We start from the raw sequence: 20,652 nt of genomic DNA on the forward strand, positions 1-20,652 counted from the left end.
TAATTTAATTCTTCTTAATATAAAATCTAGTTGTATGAAACAATAACGATAACCGACAGCAGCGATGGTTTATATGATGACACATCTGGCTGTCAGTGTACGGTGAAACCATATTTGATGACATTTATGCAAGGTGTGCCTTATTGGCAACTGGAGTCCATTTTATTCTTTGATTGGGAAAGAGAATTGTTACTCCAAGCATCCAACAGTTCCTTCAAGCCAGAGACTGCAAATAACTGTGGACATGTGTGGACGTTGTGCAGGCTTCCTTGTTGTGAAACCAAATATACGCAGTAGGACATATGGCAAAACCGCACCAAAGTTTCAACTCGAGCTAGAATAACCTAAACATTCAAAATCGCCTAATTTAAGTTCTCTTTGAAATTCAGTTATAGCAAATACAACAAATGACACCTTTACATGGTCAACATACAGAAATGACACTGTTGGGTTAGACACTTAACCATGCCCAAAAGGGTCAATGTGAATGCCTTGTTCCTCATGAGGACAGAATGGGAATGCACATGTTAACAAATCTTTAAGAGGAAAAAAACAGACATATGATGAGAAGAATCGAATTGGGTCCAGATTAGCTGCTTCATGCTAATAAATAATCTCAGTAAGGTCAGGCTTGGGCAAACTGTTTTCTAAGAACATTGCACTTCACCAAAATCTAAGGATTTGCCATAAGAATGAAATCTCAGGAAAGAAAATAAGTCTACCAGTGGGGTGCATAAATATATTCTGTAAACTGCTGGAATTGGAATGCATGCATGCAGTTGTCTACCTTAGTAAGCAATCATCATTCAGAGAAGGCGCTTAGGGTAGACATAAAGGTAGGGGAACAAATTCAGCTTCCCAACAGTAATTTGCAATTCAATGTAAAAGATTTTTTTTGGGAGGAGGGGGGTGACTCCAACCTTCCAAATAGCTTCTCTTGACTTTGTCTGATTTACGTTTTTCTGGCACTTAAGTGAGAATTAAAACCAGGACTACTTTAAAGAGGCAGAAGCAAACCTGCTACGGTCAGAGTACTTTTGCAACTCATAACAGAACACTCTCACCTGACCTGGCTGTGCATGCGGGTAAATAAATTCAGGAAGCTGTACAGCAACATATGAGTTCAATGACAGACAACACCAGCCTCCTACCAAGAACCCAGAGAGAAGCCTATGTTGTTGATTTGGAAGTCAACTGAGGGCAATAATGAAGAAGGTTGGCCGCGCTAGGGAAAAGTCCTTAGGTTTGGTGTAAAATGAGTTAAGAAATACAACAGCCACTAGAAATTGCACCTCTGCAGAATAACAGCTATTTTCAAAGTTCAAGCTCAAACAATACCAACCGCCAGCTGTAAGAAGGTCAGCAACACTATAATCTTTAAAATCGCAATTTTAGAACAGTATTATTAAAAGAGCTGAATGAACAAAAACAGATGCCTTACAGTGTCAACTTCACTAACTTGTCAATTCGATCTTTAAATCATTCAGGTCACAGAAGTATCACTCAGAAAATCAAATAGAAAAGCAGCTCTGAAACTGCTGCAAAACCTTTGCGATGTGCTTTTGCATGTTCTTACAGAAGCGGTTGATCAATCTTGATGGATAAATCTTTGTACGGCAAATTGAGAATCACACGTTACAAGTCACTGCCTTTCACAGATAACATTAGAGAGTGTAATCATGTTAACAATGCACGTACACGTCAGGGAAGGGCATCTAGTAACGACGATTGGTTGGTTCTTTTGTTCTTCTTTAATACCTCCTAAATTGGGGCCGTTAGAAAAAAGTTGCTTAGTAATTCTCTTCAGAACGAGACACATTGGCTGTTTCGTGTTTAAGAAATCCCATATTAAAGAACAGAAGAATGAACCAATTTTTGTTATTAAATGAGTGCTACCCAATTACATTTCTATAGTAGTTTCTGCTTTTAGCAGCAGCACCTCTGCAGCCGGTGCTCTTTAGGTTTTGCACCCATTAGTACTGGGGTCAGGGTTGGGAGTGTTGCTGTTCATTTCTGCCTAGCTGCTTTGAAAACGGTCAGTGAAGGACTTGTAGATCTTTTCAGTTTGAATGGAACAGTCTAAAGGTGGACCAGACTGCTGGGGTAAATGGAGACCGAAAGGAAACGTGGCTTACCTACCACAAAAAGCCTACATGGAGGACCGTATATAATATGGGAGTCTAACCCTTTCTTGATGTGATGCCATATTGCAACCACCAGTCTATGAATTTTATTAACTGCTTTGAGCTACCAATATTCTGTGAAACTGATGACACTGGAAACTGTCATTCGAAAAGCTGTGAAATTCTATCTGTCTGAAAACAAAGATCCATTGTTCTGAAATCACAATACGCAAAGTATCATTTTATGAGACTTATAATGACCAGGTGGCATTTAATCCTTTAAAAACAGTAAAATAAAAGGCAAGTTTCTTTGATGCTATCCCTATCACATACATCAAACATCCTTTCATGTTGTGAACCGTGAACCACGCAATGCTGCCGATGTCTGTGAGAAAAGTACTAGTTTTGGCTATCACCCATTAAAAAGTGTAAAACCAACATCTCATTTTGGGACGATTAGCTCAAATTAAATGGTACTCAAACACTAAGCAACAGCGTTCAGTTACCTACCTAATTCGATAGTGATACTGAACTCTGTGCAAACACAGTCCGGATTTCTCAAATCAGAAACGTTAAATCTGAATTTTCATGTACTTACTAAAACCTAATTGCAATCTCTGCCTGCCTACATTATGAACTTCCCAACAAGTAAAAGCTTGGCTCTTTTCTGCTGTATTATTTATAATTGTCAACAAAGTTTGCCGACGTCCACTTTACCTTCATACACACGAATACACATCCCAACAGATAAATAGTATTTTTCTTACAAACGCTACAAGGTGAGCAAAACACTTAAAAGGCTGTAGAAAAGTGCAGAGGTGCAAACATACACATCATGTATGTAAACAGGCACAATTGTCTTACAACGGTAAGCAATTCTGAACACAACAGTGTACGCGTGATGGCCTCAGACCCGTGCAATAGTGCAACAAGCCAAGACTGTATGGGGGGTTCTCAACCTTAGATGTCCTTTAAATGAAGGCAATGGCAGGATGTGGTTAGCAGCACTTACATGGTTCTGTCCGCTCTAGAGGTGGGGTGAGGATGAGCACACTTAGCAGTTGAGGAGTTACATTGAAGAGCAAGACGAGAAACTCATTCTACTAACTCTGAAGAATGGCAGCGTGATTAAGACCCTGGAATTAACTTAGAACTAGGTATGGGAAAAAAAAAACATCAACACATCCTATTTAACAAAGGCCATGGAACTGTACAAAAAAACAGTAAACGGTTAAAAACGGAACAGAATCCACAGAAACAGCGTCACCGGATTCTCAGCAAATCAGCGGTTTCATGTAGTGTCCTCTTTTTCAGTAAAAATATGCAGTGATGCCAGGGCTGTCGTTTCGCCTTGTTCACAGTGTGATTAATGTGTCAGAAGACTACAAGCACTGGGTAAGAAAGAGGAAATAAATGCTTGGCAAGTCGTAAACACGCTCTTTTGAAGGGAGAATTTACAATAGTTCTTAGTGGCGGCTTGAACAATGCTTCCGGCATTCTTTGCCCCCTCCGACATACTTCCTTGGCAGTGCTGATTGTATGTGCATGCTGGCACACGTTTGACATTTGGAAGGTCTCTAGATCTGGAAAGTGGCCGATTATTCTTCATCACTCTCCAACAGGAAACCTAGGATGAAGTTGATGGCTCGCTGGCGATCACTTGGTGTCTGTTTTCCAATGCTGCTTGGTGATGGTCGCAGTAGTAGGCTGGTAAAGAGAGTTGCTGACCAGAAGCAAAACAAACAGTCAGACAAAGATGGTATATTGCAGGGCTCAACATTTTACACTTCACTCAAGAGTATGTGGTGTAAAAATAATTAAACATGGACCAGTGCAAAAAACTGAGCAAGATAACAATAGTTAATTTAGTAGACATTGCATTAGGGCAATATATAAGGTATGTTGCGTTACAGTTAGTTCTCGATAGGGATATGAGAGACATTTAAGTTGGATGATTTTAAGTTCTCTGATATGAAACTTTGTTACTAACAGTATCACAGCAAGCAGTGATATTCAACCATAAGTACTTCAAAACGACACGATGGCAAATGCCACCCAACTAAGTTCCCACTTTTCTGTGTATAAGAACAGAGAGAAGTTTAACGAAAAGCTCTGGGATCACTGGGTACTGCGCATGAATCCAGGACAAAAATGACGAGCGGCCAAGCTCACATTATACCTTATCTGATTTAAATAATAATAAAAAAACTACAGGGTTCCTAATGGCATGCAGAACTGTAACTGGGTTTTCGTTCTGGCGGGAAGTAAGTCATTTTGATTGTTTACTAAAATTATATATATATCATACTTGTAGTGGCTTTCAGTCAGCTCTTCTCATCAATTGGTATGTTATTGTGTCAGTCACATTTACTTACGCCCACTACAACATACAGCATGGCACACTGAAACAGCCCACTTTAGCCACAGCCTGACTTTATTGTAAGTGACTGCATTCTGCCCTTTCCCAAGCACCAGATCCAAACACAAAGTAGGTCCCTTCAATGCCAGGGACTACTATGTCAATGTGTGCTTTCTGAGACCAAAAATTATTTTTGCTTTTAGATATTTTTTTTAATTGATCAAGGCTCAGCGGCTTCCACAACAAAGTATTGTAAAAAACAAAACAAATGCCAACAGAAAACATACTGCCAATGATTGTTAAATTAAATTAGGAACATGTCAGCCAGTGTAAGGGATAAATGATGGGGCCTAAATGGGAAGCCTATTGAGCATGTAGTGTAAGATGATTTATCTCAATCAAGTCGCACACGCTGCAGTGCATGACAGATATGGAGCGTCCTACCTCATTGGGACATCCCAATGCAGCATGCTGGCTTGGCATAATACATTATTAACCATCGTAGTCGTTTAATGAAGATTAACAAGCTGCCGCATTACACGAAAGGATGAATGGACTTGCATAACGTAGCGATGATTGAAGTTATTACAAATATGGCCGAAGCTATCATATTTTTCCCGTTTTAGGGCCTGAATTCCCCTCTGTGAACAGATTGTGCTAACTAATGATCAAAAGTGAATACGTATGAATAAATAACGTGCATTCTTTGCATATTGTTCTGTCCTTGTAAATATAATTATGAAGCTTACACAAATACATTAATGGTATTTAATCATTGAAGTTGATCATTGCATGTTTAATCATTGTTATGAAATACAAGTTTCTAAAAGGTTAATAATGAAGTTTTTCATTTTGTTATCTCTTCAAAAGAACACTGTCTAAAAGACTGAAAACAGCTGAGAGGGCATCACAGCAATGATTGGTGAATGTTTAGTCTGAAAGTCTTCAACAAGCTATCGAACAATTGTCTAAAAACTCTGTCTAGAGAGCTAAAAAGCAGAGAGGACCTTTATGCTTGGACAAAGCAGGACAGACACAATCGCACACCTTCTTTAACTGAAAGCTGCTGGGATGCAGTCAGCCTTCAATGGCTGTCTGGCTTTGTGCTCATCACACACACAAACCTTACTTTGTGAACTGAAAATACAATTTATTGTTTTGAAGAGAGGTATAAGGACCTGGGCGTTCTTTGAAATTAAGAATAGGCTTATTATTTGCTTATGTACTAGAATCATAGCACATAAAAGTGGTAAACAAGGGTGCAAGTGCTACAGAACACATAGCCATGAAGGATTATTTTTTGCTGTTCACACTACTCAAGCTTTCTTGTTGCCCTACTGATTATCATCATTGCAGTTACAATTCTTATTGTGTGCACTAGATTAGTATTTCAGTTTTAAAATAATTTTAAAGTGTGTATTCTGTTTACTAGTGTTCCTGGAGTGTTATTCATTTAAGAAACAGGATCAAGTACTCCACTAAATGCCAGTGTCATGTACAGGCAAAGCTACTCCGCTATGGCGGATGAGCGATGCCCCCCCCCACCCGCCATCTACAGCAGCTGCAAAACTTTTAAAATAAAACAATAATAAAGTATGTTTATGTTACTGTAAAATGGAGGGCCACAGGCTATGATGAGCACGGAGGGGGAGTGCACAGTACGCCCCTCAGTGCGCATGTATGTTTGGCCGGCCGTCTCAGGTCAAACATACATGTGCACTGCGCCCTCTCCAACCCGGCACTTTGTTGCCGGGTTGGAGACAGCAGGCAGAGACTCCCACTCTGCCTCGGAGTGCCCTGGCTTGGCGCACCAGCCAATCCAAATGCGGCAGGGAATATGGTGTTTTTGTTTAAAAAATAATAATAATAATTTCTCCCCTCACACGCCGCCCTGCATCTTCATTTGCTAGCCACCCCTGGCCATGTTTCATTTAACTGAGCGTTACCTGAAAACATCTTACACCAACTTTGCTCAGTGAGTTGTCTTTGGATTGTAGTCCAACTGTATTTATGATTCCATATATAACTTTATTTCGGCTATAAGCCATAAAAGTAAACAATACAAGACATAACATGATTAAGAAGCATAGCACTTTAAAAATTTTAAGAATGTATAGACAACGTTATTTTTAAACATTTTTTGTTTTTACGAAATCTCAAAAACATATAAAAGTATTAGGTTGTTAAAATTTAACTTCAATTAATTAAAATTTTATCAAGCTAATTAAATATAATCTAAAATCAAGTCATTAGAAGCACATGATTATCAGAATTCTAGTTAGTGTCACCTATGTATTTTACAAGAACCTTGCCGCTGAGTGACCAATTTTAACATTTGTCTCTGTTATCCGAGATAAAAAGAGAAAATTGCATAATTAACTTTTTTTTTTTTTTTTTAAGAACCCTAAATAAATAATGAGGTCATATATTTATAAAACATACAAATCGTCATTATTCTTTAAACTAAAATCCAGACCGTATAGGTTTTAGGTTCATCCGGTTAAGAACTAATGTATTAAGTGAATATAGTCTAGAACCAATGTATTAAAATTACACATTTATAATAGTTCTTTTGTTCTTAGTAACCATGCACTTCGCAGATATCCCACCACAGAAAAAACTATTTTATCATTTGTATCAGTTATTAGGAGTCGTAATGCCGTATTCCATTCCCTTATCCCAATAGCCCTACATAGTGGAGCAATCCACTTTTTCCTAGGTACCAAATATCTAGGGCAGAAAAACATAAAGTGCGCGAGTGACTCTTTTATCTTTTGACAATGATGGCAGTATATTGAATTGCAGTCCTCCGATCTCCATTGCGCTGTGAATGACTTAAGCGGAAGAGTCCCTAGTCTAAATTTAATAAATAGTGTTTTAGTATATGGAGGATTTACATTATCCATATAGGCCTCGAACTTGGGACTACATTTATGGTCTAAGAACTGCAAAGTCAGACTACCATGATTTTTTAACCAAATTTGGGTCAAAATGCTCTCCCAGTAACACCTTTTTACACGTTCCTTTGTTCCCTTTGCCAAATTGTGGGGAGCACTCCACACCTCCTCCATTTTGAGAAATTTACACGTATCTCTGATGTATCTGAACCAAGGGATCTTTAATACGCTGTCATTTGCAAGAAATTCATCTAGTGCTTTATGGAGAATGGACCGGTCCTCTGAGGACCAAAGATTAATCCAATACATTAGGGGTCTTAATGCAATTTCATTGTGTATTTCATTTAGGGCTAAGTCAAATCTTAGTGGAGTGAGAGGGGTGCTCATCGGCAACTTTAGGAAATTTCGAATAAACCGGTTTTCTACAGTGGTCAGACACCTAGAGTTGGTATGACCCCAAAGCTCGGCACCATAGATTGAGGCCGCTACTGCCACTGATTTGTAAACGGTGATGGCAGGTGTTATCTCCCCTTCACAAGTATTAGCTATTTTCTTAGCTATCACTATAGACCTTTGCCTAAGTGTTGTCAGACTCTTCTTAATCTGTGCCGACCAACATTGGTCGTCACTTAACCTAATCCCCAAATAATCAAATTGTCTGACTCTCTCCACTGGTTGGCCTGCTATCATCATTTTTCCCCTAAATAGTTTGTGTGGGTTATAGGCCATAAACTTAGATTTTGTTGGATTAATTTCAAGTCCTCTGTTAGAGCAAAAGTTATAAAAAGTGTCCAATTCATTTTGCAAGCCCATAGGTGTTCTTGAAATTAGTAAGGTGTCATCGGCGAACATTAAAATAGGGACTGGGGTTCCAGCTAATCTAGGGGCATCATGATTACAGTGTAGCAATTGGTCCACAGCACCGTTTATGTAGAGGTTAAATAGTGTTGGTGCCAAGATGCAGCCCTGCCTAACCCCTCTATTAACGGGTATGGCTTCCGTTAGGTCGCCACTATCTGACCAACGTACATGAGCGTAAGTCCCTTCATGGAGATATCTAATCAGTCTTAGTAGTTCGCTATTGGGTTGATAACTCTCCATAACTTCCCATAATGTATCCCGAGGTACCATGTCAAAAGCAGCTTTTAAGTCAATAAAAGCTACATACAATTGACTTTTGTTGAGTGACAGGTATTTCCAGCAGAGGAGGTTAAACCTAAATGCCTGGTCTATTGTACTCACTCCTCTTCTGAAGCCTCCCTGGGATTCGGAGAGAATTTGGGCATCATCTATCCATGTCTGTAATCTGTTCAGCACTTGCTTAGCGAAGATTTTTTGACTAACATCAATAAGACTGATAGGTCTATAGTTATTCGGTTGTTCCCTTGGCCCTTTCTTATAAATAGGGACTATAACTGCTCCTCGCCATGTAGTAGGGAGTCCTCCCCCCCTCAGTATCTCGTTACTAAGTGCGTTTAGATACAATGACCACATTGTCAGACGAGAAAGATATAAATCTCCTGGGATACCATCAAGACCAGGGGCCTTTCCCTTGCGTGTGGATTGGAGAGCCTCTGTTGTTTCTTTTATGGAGAATAAGTCCAGGTCAAATTTGGGTGGTGTTGTACTCCCCCACGTTAGGGTATTGCCAACAGGATCATTAGGTTTTAGTAGGGGTGTAATAGTACTATTGGTATGTGGTTTTCTGTATATATTTGAAAAGTGCGTCATCCAAATTTCTGGCTGGATGACAGGATAACTTTCCATTTCTTGAGGGCTACTCTTATCTGACACTAGTTTCCAGAATAGGTTAAGATCCTTCTCCTGGAGCGCCACAACCATCTTGTTCCAATTCCTATTCGCCCATTCTTTTTTTGCATTTTTAAGTACATCTTTGTATACAGTCCTGCTCTTCCTTATCTCTCTTAAATTCCCTTCCTTAAGTGCTCCCAGTAAGTGTATCTTAGCTTGACGGCAGGAGTTGGAGAACCACCTAGAGGTTTTAATCACAGTCTCTGTCCGCCTCCTTACCGTCTGAAAGTGTGGTTTTAGTCGGATAGCCAAGATATTATGGAGATAGACCAAATCAACCAATTTGGTATTTGTATGTTTCAGGGGGGAAAGTGTTGTTGCAACTGTTCTATAGATCGCTAGCTGGAGATTTACATCACTTTCAACCCGATCCCATTTCACATTTTTACGGTCATTGGTCCTAATGAGGGCACTATTTGAAGTCCACGTTGATAGTGTCTTGGAACTAAATACGATAGTGGAAAAGGAGGTACTTAAGGCTAGATGGTCACTATCAATACGAGGGAGAACTATCATGTCAGTTAGGGATTTCCAGAGGGCGTCATTTACTAAGACATAGTCCAGGTGGCTAGTATATACACCTCTCCTATATGTAGGTGACGCCGGATTGTCTGATCTGGTATTCCCATTTACTATTCTTAGTCCCTTTATTTTTATTAGGTCTTCCAGTAGGTCTAAGGCTCCTCCTTCTTTCTTAGATGTAATTTGCACCGGCCCTGATCTATCCCATGAGTCTGTGAACTGGGATCCCTCTTGCTGATTGCCATCTCCGCGGTTCAATTGCATATTGAAGTCGCCCGCAACCATTATACCCCGCCCATTAGGTAAGCAGTTAAGAAATTCTACTATTGAACTCATCTGGATGGTCTGGGACCTTTGGGTGCCAGGTCTAATATATAAATTTACAATTATTATGTTAACAACACCTTTAACAGTACTAATTTCAACTGCAACGGCTAATAAATCCCTCAAAGGGGATACTATCTCTTTAACTTTTGGGAACAAGTCGTGTTTTAACCAAATTATCAGGCCGCCTGAAGCCCTACCTGATGGTGATGGTAATGCAGCCTTCTGGAAGGTCCAATAGCCTTCTCTATTTGCTACAGATGGCGCCCAGGTCTCCTGCAATAAAATGATGTGGTGTTGATCTATAAGTCTGCACCAGTCAGGATTAGCTATTTTCTGAGTCAGGCCTGCCACATTCCAGGATAGAATCTTAATCGGTGGGTCATGGTCATGCCCATTTTCTGGTAGATTTTCCCTAGTCTCATATGTACAAAATATTTCTTGCTGGGACTTCTCCTTTGGCGAGCCACTACAATAAGTTTTGGGCTCTGCTCCCAGGATATTAGGTAAGTCATTTTTTGTAGTATAAGAGTCGGGATTGGGTATGCCATTGCTCCCAGCTTCAACGGCAGGAACTTCAACGGCAGAGACTTCGCGTCAATCTATGTCTGAAGTATGGGTTTGCTTTCGATCCCTTCTCTGCGGGCAAGAATATTGGGCCATTATAGTACTATTTATCTCTTGTGGGGACCGGTTTATCAATGATTGCGGAAGTTTGTGAACAAGTGTCATTTGGGAGGAGGTGCCCGGTCTCATTCTTTCCTCAAGTGCCAAAAGGCCCTTAACTAGATTCTGACTGGTCAATTTTATCCCTATGAGATCTGATGTTGAACCTATTTTTGTAAATCTCTGTGCAATGACTATATCGTCCCTTATAATGGATCTACACTTCTTTGTCCTTCTTATCCAATGTATAACTTTATTTTTAAGGGAATCCCCTTGCTCAAATTGATCTTTACTTAGTTTGGGGACGTTTGTTATGTAAATATCATAGTCGTTATGTCTAGTCTGGCATTGGAGGTTATTTCCCAAGGGGCATTTGGAGCTTGTATCTAGGTGTCTTTCTCTGTGCACCTTCCAATTATTCCCTGTGTCCAAGGGTGGATTGTAGTTATTACGAACACACGCTGCAGGAGGTGCGTTATTGCCCCCCTGAGTAGTCTGTGTTACCATTTCGACCCTTTGACGCCTACGCCTCTGTGGGATAGGTGTTTCCGGTATTTCAACTGACTTTGGTAAGGAATTAAGGTCTAATTTTTGTGGTATCTTCCTTATATCCCCAATTACTGCAGATATGCCGTCCAGCTTCTCATATATCATATGAGTAAAAGATGTAAGATGCTCTCTAAGGCTTAAAATTTCATCTCTTATCTGTACTAGCTGGAAGGCAGCTAGATGTTCATCTTGAGTGACTATGACTGGGACTGGTTTCTCAATTTCCCTTGAGATGGTTCTCTCTAATTCAGCTGGCGATGGTAGGACAAGGGGTAAGAAGCGGTTATTGCAGTTTGGCAGGGGGGATACACCATCTTGCTGGTTAGGCAGATTTAAGTTAGGGCTCTCTATTGGATTCTTTAAAATTTCTAACTTCCTGAGTTCTGTACTGGTGCCTTGGGGTATAGATATCTGCGAATCTCTGTGTACAGGAGCGAAGAAAGATTTTATGACATTAGAGGAGGAAGGAGCATCTTTCCTACGGGATTTTGAGGGTTTCGTGGCTAGCAAACTCTCCACTTCCTCTATAAGATCGTCAATTTGGGTGAGCGTACAATTTTCGGCCGCGTGTCGAGGTGCTCTTTTTGCCCTTCCCTGCTCAGTAGGATTACTGGTAGCTTTCCTTTTCCCCATCTTGGTAAGCTATTTGCCTCAAAGACGTTATAACTAGTGCGCGAAGGGGGAGTTATGAATACCTTGGGTAATAAGTTCCAGAAGCCGATAGGCCCTAATTAGGAGGTAGTGTGATATGCGTAAGATTGATTGTACTTAAATAGACCCAGGCGCACTGCTTTTAAGGGGCATCACATTTGAGCCTACCTCGTTCAAATTATTAGGGGGGTGGCCCTGCCCTGGCTCTTCCTGGCAATGACGGGCAAGGACGGGCCCGCCCTTGGCCCGGGCTTCGCCCGGGCGCCGCCCGCGCGCGTCCCGCGGCAGCGGGAGCGCGTCAATGTTTTTAAAGGGCTCCTTGCCCTGACGTGTGGCGGCTGGCCCCTCCTCCTGCTCACAAGTGCGCTACCCGCGGCAGCGGGAGCGCGTCAATGTTTTTAAAGGGCTCCTTGCCCTGACGTGTGGCGGCTGGCCCCTCCTCCTGCTCACAAGTGCGCTACCCGCGGCAGCGGGAGCGCGTCAATGTTTTTAAAGGGCTCCTTGCCCTGACGTGTGGCGGCTGGCCCCTCCTCCTGCTCACAAGTGCGCTACCCGCGGGAGCGCGTCAATGTTTTTAAAGGGCTCCTTGCCCTGACGTGTGGCGGCTGGCCCCTCCTCCTGCTCACAAGTGCGCTACCCGCGGCAGCGGGAGCGCGTCAATGTTTTTAAAGGGCTCCTTGCCCTGACGTGTGGCGGCTGGCCCCTCCTCCTGCTCACAAGTGCGCTACCCGCGACAGCGGGAGCGCGTCAATGTTTTTAAAGGGCTCCTTGCCCTGACGTGTGGCGGCTGGCCCCTCCTCCTGCTCACAAGTGCGCTACTATTTATGATTCAAGTTAGCCAACTGGCTGAGTATATAGTTGCAAGCAGTGCAGAAAACTGAACTTTGACTCTTGATAAACTAGATAATGTAACAATGCAGAGCTCCATTTGTAATACACTTTCATCAACAATGATAGAACCCGCTAGGTCTGCATTTGCCCAGTGGTAGCTAAGTAAGCCCCACAAAACAAGTAATAATAATAATAAAGGGCTTCTCAATTTTGACAGAAGACGACAGTGTCCTGTCCATTAACTCATTCTGACTATTCAATCGTAGAAGTCTCATTCAGTTGTGAGCCTTTTCAGCAAGGAGATTGCTTAGAGCTTCCATGGTTTTTAAGGATGTAGTGGCTGTGGAAGATATATGCCTTACTGTTATTGATGATCTTGAGCCTTGCTGGATATAGCATGGCATACTCCACTTATGTTACCTGCATCCTCATTTTAACAGGTATGAATGCTCTTCTCATCTCCTTGACAGCTATGGTGAAGTCTGGCTAGGTAGTCAAAGGTAGGTCCTGACAGGAAAGCTCTCTCTTCTTCCTTGCCAGTCTACACATAGTGTCATGGGACCTATAGTTCAAGAGATGGGCTATTATGGGAAGGGGCTTTTAGGACTGTTTGCAGTCTGTAGTTGACGGTCTCCCTACAAATACCTTAATTTTCCCTGTACTTCAGAACTCCTACCCTGCTTCCAAATGCTCATTCTTGTTTTTTATCACCTCCAGCGCTTTTTCCACTTTAACAGTTTTTGACCCAGGACAGCTATGCAGGAGTTCAGCCAATCCGTTAATTTACACTTGTTTGTCCTTTCTTTCCTTCACACAGGTGGCGAGTGCATAGATTTTTACACTACTAGATTCAATTTAATCTCAAAGGAGCAGGGTCGCTGTCTCATCTTCCTTATCAGCAGCCTTTACACACCGTATGGAGTGCAAAGTTCGCTTTGATAGCTTCTGATGGTGTTTGTACAATTTGTACAATAAATGTGACAGGCTAATTGTTTTTTAATTGTTTCAGGACAGGATGAGGAGTCAGGTCATTGCATACTTCAATGTCCTATGGGGCTCCAAAGGGTCTCCAAACAATGCACTATAGGCTGTGGGCCATCCTGAAAGTGTGCGCTGATGTTTAAAATGAATCCTCACTGAGTCTAATACTGGGTGCCAATTTCAGTAGTTCCAGATGTAATCAGGACTCTCAGCAGCAATGTGGAGTACAAGTATCAGCCCAAGATTGGTTCAAGTTCTACAATCAGCATATCTGGCCCACCCACCTAGCAAGTCCAACCTTAAAGGAGAGCGACAGAAGCAGCCACAATGTTATTTCCTAAGGCTCCCCTGTAGGAAAGTAGCACCTTTCTGACATAGTTACCCCCACTTTTGGCCTGGTGTCAGTGTGTTTAGACTGTAGTACACTGGGATCCTGCTAACCAGGACAAATAGTGTCCGTGTTTTCTCCCCTAAATTTAGTTGGTAAGGAACTTTTACACCCCACAATTGGTATCCTGGGGCACTCTCGTAAGTCCTTAGTATATGGTACTTAGGTACCCAGGGCTTCGGTACACTAGGGGTTTCCCTTGGGCTGCAGCATGTATTGTGCCAGCCATAGGGGCCCATGCAATCTGTGACTACAGGCCTGACACTGCAGCCTGTGTGAAATGGTGCAGGCACCTCTCACCCCAGATACACGGCTTACCTTATATCACGGTCACTGCACCATGACCTTGTAAGTCACCCCTAGGGTAGGCCCTTCAGCCCAAGGGCAGGGTGCATGGTTCTAAGTATGAAGGGCACCCCTGCATGAGCAGAGGAGCCCTTACAAGCCACAGACTCCATTTTCTGGGCTTTGTAAGTGCAGGGAAGCCATCTGAAAGTATGTAGCGGACACTGGTCAACACAAGATGTCCAACTACATAATGGCTTCACTGAACCTAGTCATGTTTGGTATCAAATATTTTGGAATCATGCAGCTATACTGATTCCAGTGCTAGCTGCATGATACCATGTACTCTGGGGGTACCCTAGGGGATCCTCCATGTCTACCTGTACAGACTTGCAGGGTTTGCATACCAGCCCATGTTGCTGCCGACCCCATACATTGTTCTGCCCTCCTGCTGGTGAGCCTAAAATGAGTTGGGAAAGGCAGATCAAAAGATTTCCTGTAGGTGTTACCATCTCTCCATCAGAAATAGGTGTCTCCTGGCTAGGGTGGGGGTGTCTCTAAGCACCACCAGGCTGCTTTGAAGGGCACATTTGGTGTACTTCTTGCATAAACCGGTTTACTCCAGTCGAGGACCCTCTGGCGCAAAACCACACAAATGACAGGGGACTGACTACCCCCCTATCCAGCTCCTCCCCTAGGGAGGTACCCAGAGCTCTGCCAGGTGGCCACTTGATTCTGCCATCCTGGAAATAAGAAGAGCAGAGGCCCCTGGGAGCATCTGATTCATTTGTTCAGCTGGGTGACATCACTAACCATCCCCGATAGGTGGGTCATTGCAGTTAAGTGTTTACCACCTTCCTGGGTTAATTAAGGGCTCCCCGTGAAGGTGGGACCCTAGATTTGTCTGTGGATTTATCTTTGGAACCATCTGAAGATTCTTCTGGAAGACACTTCTGCAACTTGGACACTGAAACTACAGCTGGACTTTGCCAGGATCCCAGACCAGACTACTCCTACTGATTTCTACAAGCTCCTACAGCAACTTTGTGCCCTGGCATTGCAAGGACTCTGCAACCTCCGTGGCCATGAATCCTCCAGAGTTACAAGGACTTGGCCTGCACTTAGGAAAGCAAGAAGGAATTTCCCTTGGAGTGAAGCAATCACTCCCCTGCATCCGCAGGCACTTTAACATCGACGAGCGGTTTGTGGAACCTGCCGTGCCATTGACTCTCCAAGGCTCTACAACACATGTGATGGTTCTGTGGTCCTCCAGAGGTCTGACCCATCCTCTTTGCAACTGAGAAGTCTGTGGTCCCTTGTTGGACCTGCCTGGCTGGAACCCCTGTGCACCACATCTGTTTGTTGTTGCCAAGGCTTGTTGGCTCTTCAGTTTAAAGACCTCCTAGCTCAAGGAAGCTCCAACCTCCAGCACTACATAGCTCCAAGAACATCTTCTATGCAACTCATGTGACATGGGTACCCCACTTTGCTGTGCCGCTGAGGTCTCCACGTGACACCCTTCGCCTGCTGGGAGCTTACTGCAGCCTCTCCTGCTTGTTGAGGGCTGGCCCTGACTTTCCTGTAAAGGTTGAGTCTCCTGGACCTTGCTGGCCCCCAAACTTTTGCAACATTCTGTGCAACGTTTTCTTGCACTTGCCAAGGCTTGTTGGTGGTTCTGCTGACCACTCTGCAATCCGACAACTGGCGTGGGACAGCTCGTGGATGAATCCTTGGATCCTCCTGCATCACCTGGTCTCCACAGCTGCACTTCCTCGACCACCATCCAACAGAAAAGCATCTCCAAGAAGGGTGGGCGTGGCCCCCTGCACCGCCTGGGCACCCTGGGTGGTCAGGAATCTATACCTTCTTTCCTTATGTCCTCTTCTTCTGGAAACCACTCTTGGATTGCACCGACCTGGTCCACGAGTCACGGCAGCATCTGGCCAACCCAGGTCTCCATTGACTTCAATGGGAGGTTCCAACACAACTTCACCCCTATGCACCTGGGCTCCCTGGTGTAGGTACTTCGCTTCTCTTGGTAGCCACGGGTGGGGACACTCTTGAACCTTCTATGTCCCAACGGGTTTCCTCTGAGTCCTCGGAGAAGGGTCCTAATACTCAAAAACTCCAACTGCAACTTCCCCATGTTATCCTATGGGCATCTAAACTGGGGTAATATCTCTGCACACAGGCGCCTGGGGAATCCTACCTACTTACCTTTGGTGTTCTGTTGCTTCCCCAGTCCTGAGGGTCCTTGCGTCGTAGTATGGGTTGGTAGTGATTTTCGCATTCTGTTTTTTTAGTATATGGTTTGCGCCTCCCCTCCATTATGGGCCCATGTTACTTTATGCTTTTACTTACCTGTTTCTGAGTATATTTTTGTATGTTTATGTCTCCAGATAGGGAATATCCCAAAGTTAGTTTAGTGTTTGTGTTATAATAAATAATACATTATTTTTCTAACACTGATGTGGTTCTTTTACTGACCAGCCTTTGTACTATCTGCAACTGCTTTACATCCTCCAGGATAAGCCTTAGCAGCTCTCCACAGCTACCCTCAAATAGCTCTGGTTAACTAGAACCTCTTACACTATAACTAAGGGTTGCCTGGACTCAGTACAGGGTGCCTCACCTATAGGTATACACCATATATTGAGCCAGCCTCCTACACCCTCCTCTACCATACTGCAATGAGGATCACTCACAAACTGTCAGCTCACACTATCACAGCAGGAGGCTCACACCAGCCCCACCGCAATCACAGGCACCCTCTCATCTTACCAGTGTGCTGGTACTCTTTCCTACCTGACCGTTTAGAAGATTAGTAGCCTCCTACCACCTCCTGTCCTCTTCCACTCCACCCAGGTCATGCAGGCCAGTGGCACAGTCCTCTTTGACACATCCCAGTTTCTTGTTGCAGGCTTCCACCCAGCTTACTTGGCATTTTCTTAGTGGCAGTGTTACCTCCACCCAATAAAAAGGTTGTGTACATTTCAACATTCTATGTGATCTATAGTTTGTACTTTTGTAATCTGTGGAAGCAATTAGAGTTTGAAAGAAACTCAATTTTTCTTCAACTGAAATGCTATTGCTTTTCACCACCTCTAGGTATGCCAAAGTCATATACCATTTGTTTTAGAGATATGTTCATGACATTCTGGAGTCAGTCCAAGGATAACTACTCCTCAGTCAAAAGAGTGGGAAACTCAGGGTTCCTTGTATTGTATTTGTTACTTCTAACCAAAACGACAAGAGAGTTTGACATTTTCACCTTGTATGCATCATGGTAACCAGCCTCCCCAGGAATACTGTGGAGAATGTATTCTGACTAAAAAAAAGTCCCGTAATGTGCCTCATTCACCGGGTGGGGGAGCATCTGTCTGTTAAGTGTTTACTTTGGAAATCCCTCCGTTGTGCCTATCAGTTTCATGATCTATTTTCCAAATGCAGCCTTTTCCCCAACAGGTACTGTTTCATGTGTGGGTGTAGGACACAATGGCAGAGTATGATATATTAAGTCTCTCACTTTTTCCCAAATAGAATTCTCTTTTGCAGTGGTCAAAGGACTTTAAAATTGAGTTTTTAAATGGGTCTGAAACCATATAACCACCTTCCCCTCTTCCACCAATTTTTAAGTGGGTCACAATGACAGTACAAGTCAACTATTAAAGTGAACAGGCATCAACGGATAGCAAAATAAGGTAAAGTTCATTTTCACCACAATTGCATCCCAGACCTTCAGTCTCGTTCTATCTAAGAGTTCATGGGTGTCTCTTTTTTATGTAGTCATGGAAGGTCCCATAAGGGTCACTACTGCATCGTTTATGGTTGCCCAGGGTTTAACTAACTCTTGTTTGGACCATTCAGTTATGGCATTGCCATATAGTGTGTGGAAATATGGGGAAGTCCAGGCCTCTAGACTTGAACTCTTGTAGTCATCTGAGGGACACCTTAGGTGGCCTTACCCTTTACAAAAATTTTAACACAGGCTGGCAGCTACGGCTAAAAAAATCTCTGTCCAGGGGAACTGGTAGATTCTGTCATACTGATTGTATTTTATTTGTTTCTTCACAAGACTAACAAGATGGTATATGTAGTGGATTCGATGGGGCACAAAAAAGCATGCCGATGGTCTCCTTTAGGTGCTGCTGCTGCCTGCTGATGCAGGAGGTCACACTGGAGCACTTCGGGAGTCCACTCTATGGGGTGGCAACGAGGCTGAAAGATACCTGGGGCATAGCACGGCTCCAGATGCTGTAAATGGCAGAACGCTGGAGAGCGTGCTTGGACTTTTTGCGCGATTTACAAGAGTTACCTAAACTCCTGGATCTTGATGTGTAGCAGTTCAGAGAACAGCCCGTGGAGTGAGTGTGCATTTGGCAATGTCGACCTGGACCGATGGCCTCCGCGCCTTTTTCTGATGGCAAGCTTAGCATTACGATTTCGAATCGCCTTTTGGAGAAAGAATTTTAAGTTTTTCCTGAGGGGGAAAAAAAGTCTGTCAGAGACAACATTACTAGCTCTAAAGGAGAAAAGAAACCAATGTCAGCTCACGGGGTGGTCCATATATCTAAGGGCTCTGCTGTCGCAGCTGAGGTGGGATGGAGTAGACACTGAGCTGCATGACGCCACCTACCAATGCATCAGGGAATTGCTGTAAAGTTTCAGATCCAGTCTTTAGCCTGGGGAAATTCACAAGGAGAGGAACTTGCACTTGGAAGTCTCTAACAGAATTGGGGACTACAACCATGTTTCCATATAAACGTGATCACGACTTCCAACCATGGCGCAACCGGCCCATAACCTGTAGATAACTGTGCAGTTTCTCAAGGCTAGGAAATAATGGTATTTTTTAAATAGAAATTAACAGTAAGCCATTGGATCCCAGGACTTAGTTTCTTTTTAATGATTTTAAAGGGTGTTGGAACCCTTCTCTGGTAATAGGGGCCTCTAAGAGCTCCTTCCACTTTTTGGGAACTGCTGGCAACTTGTCTTCGTTAAGCTATTGGAACTGCTGGGGTTGTGGCACTCCAATCTGTAACAGAATGATGTATAGAATTTCTTAAAATTCTTCCAACTTACCGTTATCTTTCGTAAAGTTTTTATCCATGTGAGAATGTGTTACTTTCTTCTTATCCCTTCTGATTGCCATGCCAGGTTAGATCCAAAATTATATTCTGATGTGTAGGAATATCAGCTTAGAAAAATCAGGGAAAGTTCAGCCTTGTTGATATGAACTTCATCAGTTGTCCCTTGATGGGTATACGTGTTCAGGAAAGAGTTTTTCACAACAGTCTCTTTCTTCATCCTCAAGTTCCTGTTCCAAGTTTTGAATTTCGTGGACTCTAAGTTTGCAGCTTTATAACATAAACTAGATGTATTTCCCCATGGCTACTGCTTGAAAAGTAATCAGAGCTGTAAGACCTTGTGGTTCTGCGTTGTGTTAAGTACAAAGTAGTATGTACAATGCCTCTATGAAAATGTGGTCTCTAATTAGTAATATATGTAATTACTAATAAAGTGTCTTTCACTGTTTCGGTCCTAAATTTAACATGTTCACCACTGGAGGGAGATACAAGAAGATTTCATATGCTGACCCAATCAGTAAGAGATGTCAAAGAGTTCCTTGCTAAGATATTAGTGATTGGGTAGGTAAGGTGGACATATGAGAAATTTGTCTAATCTCTACCTTGAGGGTGTTGCTCCTGCCAAATGATTGGCAAGTCATTTTTCTTTAACATTGTTCTGAGTTTTTTTTTTTTATGTTATATATATTTTTTTAATTAAGAAACCTTTTCCATGGACTCCCGTTTTTGGACCCACATGAATTCACTTGTAAATTTGATATCACCTGTTCCAAATTCATCAAAACCTGGAAGGAAATATAACAGGAAAGAGTCTTGTGTGGAGTTTGGGAATCAAACTTGCAACAATGTAAGGGTGGCTATCTAAGAGAATGTGCACCACCAAATATCTGCATTCCATATCCGTTTTTGGATCTGAAACTGTCACAGGAAAGTTTTCTTCAGAAATAAATTGCAACTCCATTATTTTCATTTAGCTTTTGGAGGGGAATGCTAGGCATTTGTGTAATTCCTTGGTTTCATCTTACCCTGGTCATTTTTATTTAGGTGAGTTTTTTGGAAATAGAAGGTTGGGTCTTTACAGTTTTCCAACTTATCTCTTTTCAATGGGCTATTAACACTTGGCCTTTAACCCCTTGGGTGCTGTGGACTTGCTGAGGTCCTCCACAGCAATGATGCT

At 42.8% G+C, this 20,652-nt stretch overlaps 1 protein-coding gene across 2 annotated transcripts in view; it reads right to left on the reverse strand.

Moving 5' to 3' along the window:
* Window positions 1-2,363: 2,363 nt before the first annotated feature.
* Window positions 2,364-20,652, reverse strand: part of OCRL (OCRL inositol polyphosphate-5-phosphatase) — a 659,503-nt gene continuing 641,214 nt past the window's right edge. The window contains exon 23 of one of the 2 annotated variants that reach the window (XM_069212991.1): window positions 2,364-3,846. In XM_069212991.1, coding sequence (XP_069069092.1) covers window positions 3,722-3,846 — 125 coding nt within the window. In that variant the 3' untranslated portion in view covers window positions 2,364-3,721. The remainder of the gene's footprint in view (window positions 3,847-20,652) is intronic. The other variant, XM_069213000.1, reaches the window with a different exon arrangement.

Source organism: Pleurodeles waltl, chromosome 2_1 (assembly GCF_031143425.1).
Source record: "Pleurodeles waltl isolate 20211129_DDA chromosome 2_1, aPleWal1.hap1.20221129, whole genome shotgun sequence".
Lineage (NCBI taxonomy): Eukaryota > Metazoa > Chordata > Amphibia > Caudata > Salamandridae > Pleurodeles > Pleurodeles waltl.